Here is a 9,644-nt window from a genome sequence, read left to right on the forward strand (position 1 = left end):
CCACCTCGGTCATGTGCTTCCTGATGAGCCCAAACATGGTGTGGGTTATGACTCCTGAAGTAGAAAGTGGAACTCAGTCAGGAACTTGCGCAACAGAGAAGCTCTGAAATGCAGGTGGCTTCTGAGATGCTAGGAGTAAGGCTCAGTCCCCTCCCTGTCCCCAGTAGCACCAGCAAAGCAGAGGACAAGAACAATGTGAGGTCAGGGGAACTGTGTAAAAAGAACCAGGGCTCTGTCTCCTGGACAATGGCGGCCACTACTTTTTCTCAGCTTGGCCTTTTTCCCACCTTACTCCAGTAATTATTGTAAAAGACACATGACTTCCAATCACTGGCTGAGAGACCACCAGTGTCACCAGCCCCTTTAGTATGTGATCTCCAATTCTTCTGGCCTTTCACAACCTGGAGCCTTCAGGAGCTCAACAAGCCTGTCATTTAGTGGCCCCACACTTTGAATTTTCCATATCAGGAGAAATTCCAATTTCACTTCTCTGTATAACATAGTCATCTGCAGAATTCCCAGACCAGAGTGCTGGGAATTCATCACCTGGCCATCCTCACGCTCCACCCATCCTCCACGCAAAGCATGGAGCCACCCAGTGATGCCAACTGCACCGACACCGCCTGACATTCTGTGCTCACTTCTTCCACCCGCTGACACCACTCCTCACCAAGGAGCATGCGCATAGCCCCTCTAACTGTGCAAAGCTCCTGTCTACTTCCTTGCCTGAAAAGAGTGGTATCTTTTATCTCCCCTCTTACGGTGTTTTGTAAGTGGTTCTGTCACCTGATAGGACTTGTCTTTCATGCATGATGTATTTATGTTTGAAACCCTTGGCTCACCTGCATTTCCTGTTCACCCCCTGAGTTCCTTGAGGTAGGGGCCACCCTGCTCACCTTCCCACGCCCAGCATTCATCAGCAGGACACAGTGCACATTTGGCCACTGTGGGCAGGGAGGGTTTCAACCCTGACATCCACATCTCACCTGCCACAGTCCTCAGTGAACAGAATGCGTGCCCTGGAACTAGAACAACACACACACACACACACACACACTCACACACACACACACACTCACACAAAACTGTGCCCAGGGCTGTGTGGCTGGTTGGTTCTTCCCAAACTCTGGCTAAATGTAACTTCACCAGCATTAACTCCCACTTGGGTAGCAATTTCCAGTTTTCTGAGGGATTTCCTTCCACCCCGAGCATCGAGGGATACCCTGTGGGAATCTGAGCAGGGATGGTCAGACCCACTTCTGGTAGGAAAACCAGGGTGCAGAGAGCCCGTGGTGGAAGTGGGGTTTGAACTGATCTTGTCATCTGGGCAGGGAGCTCTCTAGCCCACATCTGCTGCTCCGTGACAATGAGAAGAAGCTGCTGTGGCCTCCACATAGCATAGGTAGTTGTCAGAGCAGGGAACATCTTGACTCCTGAATTCTAACTGCAGTAAACAGCATCTGGAAGCTAAATATCACCAGGCTGACCACATGCCTGTCTAGCCGCCCCTGGCCCGGGCATATGATTCAGCAGCAACTGAGCAGAGTGTGTAGAAGCCAAGCCCACAGCACATGCTGCCCACCCTCAGCTCAGGGGCTTCTCCCTTACCACGTCAGGCACCTGCTGGGTCTCCTCTGCAGACACTGACTCCAGACCCCTCTTCCTCCTCCCGAGGGCCTTGGGACTCTCACAGGTTGGCCTCTGATCCTGTGTTCCCTCTTCCATGCCTCCCACTTGGAGTCCCTCCTCCAGACGTCTGCCTTCAACAGCTTCAAATAGCTCCAGGATCCTAATGGAGGCCAGCCCAGCTAAGGAAGAAACACAAGTCCTCACCCACAGCGGGCTCACACATCAGACTGCCTGGGGGCTGGAGGGCCAGCCCTCCCCCAGAAGCACTGTTCCCCAACCCTTTGAGGTCACAGGCAATGTGGGTCCGAGCCAGCTAGCGCCAGTGCCCAAGGCCCAGCTGGGATCATCTCTGTCCCACTCTGGTTCAATGAAGCCACTTTAGGGGTTTGAATTTGACCATGGCTGCAGTATTTACACCATGGAAATCGGAAAACGCTACTGCTGCGGTAGCCAGCTGCTGACCCCTCCCCAGCACACCATAGGCACAGACTTTCTCGAGAATGTGACAGCGGTCAGGAGCCTCTCTGAAAGAAGGTGCGCATGCTCAGCTTCCTGAGGACTGAGGGGGAGCCTCAGGCATGGCATCGTGTCTACAGCCCTGTGGTGGACCCCGGGAAGTGGCCCTCACTGTTGACCTTCCAGTCCTGTCTTGGGAAGGGACAGGGAATGGGTCTGTGAGCCAGAAATTGCCGATGGCTGGAAATGTGTTGCTGCCCAGCCTTCCTCCAGGCCTCAGGTGAGCCTGATGGCGTCACCACTTCTCAGATGCGGCCCAGGGATTGCTGGCCACTGCTCTTCCTGCCTTGGTCCCCTCTCTAGAGTCCCCTTTCCAGAGTACCTTTGTTGTTCAGGACTGTGCAGATATTAAGGGACCGTGCTGGGAGTAAAGGAGGCTGGGCTCCCGTCTCAGGGCTATGCCTGCTCACCAGGCCACTTGGCCCGCAGCGTTCTTTGGAAGACACAGTAGAGCAGGCTGCTGTGGCAGGCAGAATACTGTCCTCAAGATGTCCACGTCCTGAGCCCTGGTACCTTGTCAAGTTGACATGTTGCCTCATAGGGCAAAGGGACTCTGCAGGTCTGGCAAAGGGTCAGGGCCTTGAGAGGACAGATGATCCCTGTAGGCCCTGTCTAGTGCCTGAGTCCTTGAAGGGACCAGTGGGAGGCAGAGGAGGTGTGGGAGAGAGGGGCCTACGGTGTGAGGACGACGGAGGAGGCCGGGCCCCTAGTGCTGTGAACGGGCTTCGCAATGGGGACCTTCACCTTCCCCCCAAGCCATCCAAACCTGCTGTAAACCTAAGGAGCAGCAAAAATCCCCCCACCATCCCCCAGGAGGAGTGCAGCCTCTGGCCTCTGTTCTAGAAGGGCCTCTGGGGGAGCTGCCGCTCTGCCCTCCTCCCTGTGAGCCGAGTACAGCCAGGAAGAGGGGAAAGGAGGGGTGGTCCATGCTGACCTATAGGGTCCTCCCTTGGGCAGACCAACAGCGTGGAGCTGGGACCAAGTAGGTTCCGGGTTGAACCCTGGCTCTCCACGTCACGTCACTTTATCTTTCGGAGCCCTGGGCTGTTGCCTGGAAAGAGTGTGGGTGCAGCATTGAGCTCTCCAGCTGCTGTGGAGGTTGGCAGACTTGAGGGTCAGGGGCCCAGCATGGAGCCTGTCCATCCTGAGCGCTCAGGAGATGGTGGCTCTCAGCAGACACGGAGAATGCCGAATCCCAGAGGCCAGGCAGTGGGAATGGGAGGGGACGGTCAAGGCAAGAAACTTCCAGTAGACAGGAGAGGAGAGAGAAGTCTGATTGTTGAGGTTTCTTTTTTCTATTTTTGATTTTTGAGATCCATTGTGTAGTGTGCTAAAGATAGCTAATAATTTCAAAATATCACTGAGTCAATATCTAATGCTCTTATCACAACAAGTTCAAAAAGTTGAATACTTGATATCTTAGCCAACCATTCACATTGGGCTCAAGGACCCCAGCAGGGCTGGGGCGTGGCTCTGTGGTGGGGCACCTGTGCCGTGTGTGAGCCCCTGGGCCCACCCCAGCACCGCTCACCAAGCCACAGCGCCACTCCTATCTGCAGGTCTGTCAATATATAATAAAGTAAATTAACTAAAAACAAATTGATAAAACAGACACCAAGTAAAGCTGGCAGCCTTGGGTCCCAGGAGCCTGCAAATTTCCGGGACGTTTGCTGTTTCCGGCTGCCCTCTAAGAGCTTCAGTGTCCTTGATGTTTGCCACCTGAAGAAATTGCTGAGACGCCACAGCATGTGTCTGTGCCTCGTTCTGTACATCTTAGGGACTTGGTCCCTTCACAGCTGCCTTCCAGACTGGGGCCCAGGGCCGAGGCGCAGTGACCACGGCCCTGAGAGTGACGGACCTGTGAAAACCCCGCTGCGCAACCAGCAGCCATGTGCAGCAGCTCCTCTGACCTGGTGAGGAGACTGAGTCACAGAGACGTCAAGGCCTCTTACACAGTGACGCCGGCAGCGAGTCCCAGGGCGGAGTCAGCTGAGTCTGTTCATGTCGTCCTGTGCCCTGGGCCAGGCACCTGTCACTCATGGTGCTCACAGTGGTGTTGGGGGACTGGCTCGAGCCCACAGGAGCCCAGCCAAGCCAGCAGCCTAGCGCCAGGCCCTGCTGTTAAGGAAGGGCTCTGGACCTGTGCAGTCACTGGGGCCCCAGGCTGAGCAGCAGGGACAACAGGAAAGGCTCCCCTTCAAAGCCCTGGGCTAGGGACCCCTTTCCCAGCCTCCTGGCCATCACAGTGAGTCACACTGAGTCACAGCTAGGGCCAAGCTGGCCTGAGAAAGCAGCGGACTTCACCTCATGTGACCTTCCTCCACACGGATCCCTTTGTCTAAGTAAAGGGATACCCACCCTGCCCCAGCCCTTGCCCAGCACCCCTGTCCAGAGGCCCATCTGCCTGTCACCTGTACCATGGGAGCTGAGGTGACCACGTGAGCCTTGGCAGAGAGGGCCCTCTCCTTAAGGGCAGGAGTGGAGGTGGGGGAAGGAACTGAGACCACCCTAGGGTTCAGTAACTCACAGGAAGGGTTGACAAAGTTCTCTGCAAGTGGCAGTACCCATGATAGTGATCCTCTCTCTGCATGTGCTCCTCTCTCTGTACCCACGTGTGACAGCATACATGAGCATTGCCATCCAGGATGGCTCCACCAAGTCGGGTGTTTGGATTTTTTATTGGGGCATCATTATGATTGATTGGTTGCCCAAGTGGCCATCTGTCACAGGCTGAGCAACACTGACACAAGCCTCACCAGAAATCACATACATGGTGTTTCTGGCTTGGCCATACCCAACCCAAGACTGTGCTGTATGGCCACATACCCCCTAGGATCCAGTGCAGTCAGCCTCTCCCCTCAACAAAGCACCCATCAACAAAGCCTTTTACTACCAGAGCCCAAGGACAAGGCCAGACCTGTCTTGGAGCAAAGCCAAGTTCTTTCCCATGAAACTGCAAATCCCTCCCAGATTTCCCTCTTTCACAACCTCCCAGATTCACAACTCAGACCTAAGTACACAGGATTCCCTGTGTCACCCCGACTCAGCCATGCAAACTCTGAACTGGCTTCCAGATCTTCTCCCCTCGTCTGCCAGCTGCTCACTAGAGATCCAGTTCAGTGACATATGTTTATTGAGTAACTGCCACATACTGGGTGCTAGAGTGGGCTGCATGGATGAATGCCAACCTCGAAGGGTTGCAAGCTCCTGAGTTATACAGGAAGAAGAGCTAGGACAGACCAGGGGCTCAAAGCTCAGGTTGTTTTCATTACTTTGATCAGTGACTGGAGGAGTAAATATGCAATGATAACAAAGTGTCATGGTTGGCACACGGTCAAGTGGACATTCTCTTGGGGAGGTGCTCACAGGCATTGTTCCTCAGCACTGGTGAGCCCCAGGAGCACCAGAGTCAGCATCTGTCCCGAGGGGCCATGGACTAAGGGCCCAGCCAGATCTCAGCTAGGCTGAGCTCCGAGCAGGAATCCTAAAAATGCAAAGAGTGGAAAGGTGCTTGTCGGGGAGGAATGTTGGTTTTGGCTCATCTGGTTTCCCCAGGGTCTCGCACCCCCTGAATGCTCGCTTCTTCCTTCCCTGTGTGCTTAGCCTGGAGTTGCTGGTGGATGTGCAGCACGCCTTTGGCCTTCCCTTCTACCCAGGCCACCAGGGGCAGTTTTCCCTGGAGGAGAAAAGCCTGTCGCTGAAGGTCATGCAGTACGTTTCCAACTTCATCAGATCTGGGTGAGTGGACCTCGTCCTGAACCCTACCCTCATGATCTCCCGCACCCCCTTATCCATGTTCACATGGAGGCCACCTTTGGCATCGGTGGATCCACCCTCTTCTCCCTGGACAGGGATTGCTGGCCACTGCTCTTCCTGCCTTGGTCCCCTCTCTAGAGTCCCCTCTCCAGACTACCTTTGCATAGATTGATCTTCATGAAGAAAGCTGCAGTTATAGCCCTCTCTTGTTCAGTCACATTTGATGGCTCTAGATCGGGGCTTCCCAGTCTCAGCACTCCTCACCCTCAGCACTAGTCACCCAGGAGGCATTGACTGCATCCCTGGCCTCTACCCACGAGATGCTGGTGACACACACCCTCCTGCTCATGAGATCAAAATGTCTCAGACGTTACCCCATGTCCCTCTGGGGGCCAGATCACTGGGAGGAGAGCCACTCTGCTCCTGGGGAGGCCGGGGCTGGGTGCCGGGGCCTTAGGATCTCAGCTGCAGTGACTCTGGGCCCTGCTGGTCTGCCCCTGGCCCTTCCTCCCAGCTGCCTCTGGTCCAGCCTAGGGCTCACTGTGCTCATGCCTCTGCGGCCCGGGGGCCCGTGCTTCCTTCTCCTGGTGGTTTGCTTGGTTCCCTTCACCTTTCACGGCATGTGTGTGGATTCCCTAGAACTGTGCTAGACCCCTGGAAAGGTAACAAGGAAGAACCTCCTGGCCCAGCTGTGGGCTGTTGACAGCCTGCAACAGTGAGACCGAGCCCACCCCACAGCTGGACCAAGGAAGGCTTGGCACAGTTGCTATGGAGGTTGAGCAGGAAAGTTTCCCCAAAGAAGTGACTTTGACCCTGTCCCTGGAAGGATGAGTAGAGCATTCAGATGAATGAGGCATGGCTCACTGGAGAGGGGACCGGGCTGGGCCACTGCCCGCAGTACCCAAGAGCACCTTGTGTGGTGGGGGCTGGAGGCAGGGCCTGTTGGGAGAGGGCCTGGCTGGGGTCTGGGATGGAGCCCAGGTCTCAGCAGATGTGATGGCCTTTTCCTGGGGAAGTTGATTGGCGGTTGGCACGGTAGCAAGCATGCTCCCTGGCTCTGGGCCCAGCCTCCTGCCCAGGTCTTGACAAACAAGGGCATTCCAGAGACTGGCCATGTGTCCAGATCCAAAAGTGTCATGGTAGAAAGGAAACTGAGGCCTCCTGATCGCACAGACAGGAGGGCACACTGGGTTCTGGGTAATGCCACTGGGAGGCCAGCCCATGTCTCTTCTGCAGGAATGGTCTGAGCGAGGCAAGCTCAGAAAGCCTTGTCCCTAATGCTCTGCAGGGCCTGGTGCAGGTCACAGCCCACGAGCCAGACTGGGCGGGTTCACACGTGGTGTCAAGACCAAACGCACATAGGAAGCCATCCCAAGTGATAACAGCAGACAGTTTTCCCTCGTGGATAGATATGGCCTTTCTCATTTACCAGAAATCCCAACTACCCACACGAGTTCTCGAGGAGAGCTCCTGAGTTCGCAGCCCCCTGGCCCGACTTTGTGCCTGGAGCCGGTGGAGAGAGCTACAAGGAATTCAGCGCCCTGCTCCCCAGTCGTCAGGGCCTGAAGCAAACCGACTGCTCCTTCTGGTCCAAGTACATCCGCACTCTGAAGGCCTCTGCAGGTAGTGGCACAGCGTGGGTGGGAGCTGGGGTGGGGCTTGAGCTCCATCCTGCCGCTGGCTGTGCGGGGCCTGGGCTGCATGCCCCGGGCTGCGGGGTGCTGAGGCCACGGCCCCTCCCAGGAGCTGCGCGTTGTCTGGGGAATCCTTTTGCCAAGAGCCTTCTGTTCTGATGGGGCTGGAAGGGGAAGCTAGAGAGGGGTCCAAAGAGAGGCACTTGGGGGACCAGACCTGAGAAGCGGTGTGGGGAGGTGGCACAGGGACCAGCATCTGGCTGGAAACCAGGAGGACTGCTATGGGAGAAAGGAAAGACCCCGAAGCTCATCCTCACAGTCCTCAGGGCTGGGTGGGAAGTCTCAGAGAGGCAGTTCTGGCCAGGGTCAAAGCAGGCATCTCTACCTCTTCCTGTTGTGGAGTTACTAAGGAGAGAGAATGGATCACAACGAAGGCATGAGGATATAGAGATAAACATGACACCCCTGAGAATCTTCTAGAAGAGTGGGGATGGTAATGACTTAACCAATCATTGCCCTTTAGCTCTCCTGGCACCATGCTGTAAGGCTGCTGCACCAGGACTGGTGGGAGCCCAGGAGGGAGGACTCGCCTCCCCTGCAGAGGCCCCCTCCCCCCCCCGGGGGAGGTGACACTTTGGCTCAGAAATTCAAAATGACAGTTCTTCAGGAAGGGAGGGACAGGAATGAATGAAGCATCAAACAGAAAAGTGACCTTGTCCAGCACGTTTCAGATCATCAACTCTGCTTTTACCTTCCAAGGCGAGACGGCTCTGGTTGACAAGTACTATGGTACCCTTAGCACATCCTTACAGCTGGGAGATGAATCTGGTGTCCCAACCACCAGAAATGCCCCTCTGTGGGCCATTGGGAGGGAATGCCCATTGGGGGCTGGGGCATGTTTGGGTCAAAGGGAGAAGGACGGTGGGGAGGTCCTGATCAGGTCGGGATCAATCTGCCCTGCCCTTCTGTTTCAGCTGGAGCCAGGGACGAGCAGCTGACAGGGGATGAAGAGGAGTTGACAGCGGGAGCTGAGCAGACAGAAGACCTCCTGGGGCCCCGAGAGCCAGGCCCTAAGAGCTACAGCAAGTGACCAGCCTCCCCACCGACCCACCCTGCAAACCCCACCCGAGTCTGCCCACCACATTCCCCTCATTCTCTAGAATAAGCCACTTGCTTTCAATAAAGTGTCTATTTGCAGTGAAGCATCGCTGACTGAGTTGTGATTTCAAGGAAATTCTTGGAAAATGCTGCACTGGGGCTTAGTGGTCCTCCTGGTGTTTGAATTCCAGTTCCTGGGCTTCAGCAAATATTTATGGAGCATCCAGTGGGCACCAGGCCTGGAACTGAGTGCTGGGGAAGAAGGAACTCGCACCTCCAGGAGGAGAGAAAGCCAGACAGACAGAAGATGGTGACACAGAAAACAGGGACCTATTGAGGGCAGGCCCCAAGTGACACGGTCCCACCTGAGTAGTGGGAAAGATTTATTAGGGAAGGTTCAGAATGTAGGTAGGAGACCAACTCCAGCAGGAGCAACAGTGAGCTCTGAGTCAAGGCAGAGAAGGTGGAGATGGGGGAGCAGCAGAAACATGAACCCAGCAAGACGTAGAACCAGCTGTAGAACTTGGTTCCTGTGAGAGGGAGCAGGTGCAGAAAATAGGGCTTCTGTAGCTTTCGGGTCCTGAATAAGCAACTGATTAACTGATTTTCTCATTCACCTTCCTAAGGGACTCACTTGTGAAAGCAAATCTTCTGTTTAAAACTCTCTCACCCACCCTACTCTCCTCCTCCCCTGCACCCTCCACACACCCCAGAGTAAGAGCAGGTGGAATTAGTTATCAGTCTCTGTCATTTACACGGTGCATCATGAAATGTGCTCACACCTATCATTTCAGTTGAGTTCAGCCCAAACTCAGTGATGATTTGTAGGCAGCGTGGGGCTCAGGGAGGCTCGGGGTGTGCTAAATACACACCTTAGATTCTGAGGGGAACAGATTTTGACTCAGGACTCTAGGTGAAGGAAACATTCCGCCCCCTGGAAATAGCACAGGAGGCTTCTCCTCACCAATACCTTGGTGGGGGCTTTGAAGTCAACAGACCTGGGTGTAGGAC

General features: G+C 55.2%; 1 protein-coding gene across 1 annotated transcript in view; it reads left to right on the top strand.

The window, feature by feature from the left end:
* The window catches only part of Tg (thyroglobulin), a 213,545-nt gene extending 204,808 nt beyond the window's left edge, over positions 1-8,737 (top strand). Inside the window, exons 46-48 of the mRNA XM_015486500.2 lie at positions 5,749-5,883; positions 7,334-7,524; positions 8,510-8,737. Coding sequence (XP_015341986.1) covers positions 5,749-5,883; positions 7,334-7,524; positions 8,510-8,625 — 442 coding nt within the window. The 3' untranslated portion in view covers positions 8,626-8,737. The remainder of the gene's footprint in view (positions 1-5,748; positions 5,884-7,333; positions 7,525-8,509) is intronic.
* The last annotated feature ends 907 nt before the right edge of the window (positions 8,738-9,644 follow it).

Source organism: Marmota marmota, unplaced genomic scaffold (genome assembly GCF_001458135.2).
Source record: "Marmota marmota marmota unplaced genomic scaffold, marMar, whole genome shotgun sequence".
Taxonomy (NCBI): Eukaryota; Metazoa; Chordata; class Mammalia; order Rodentia; family Sciuridae; genus Marmota; species Marmota marmota.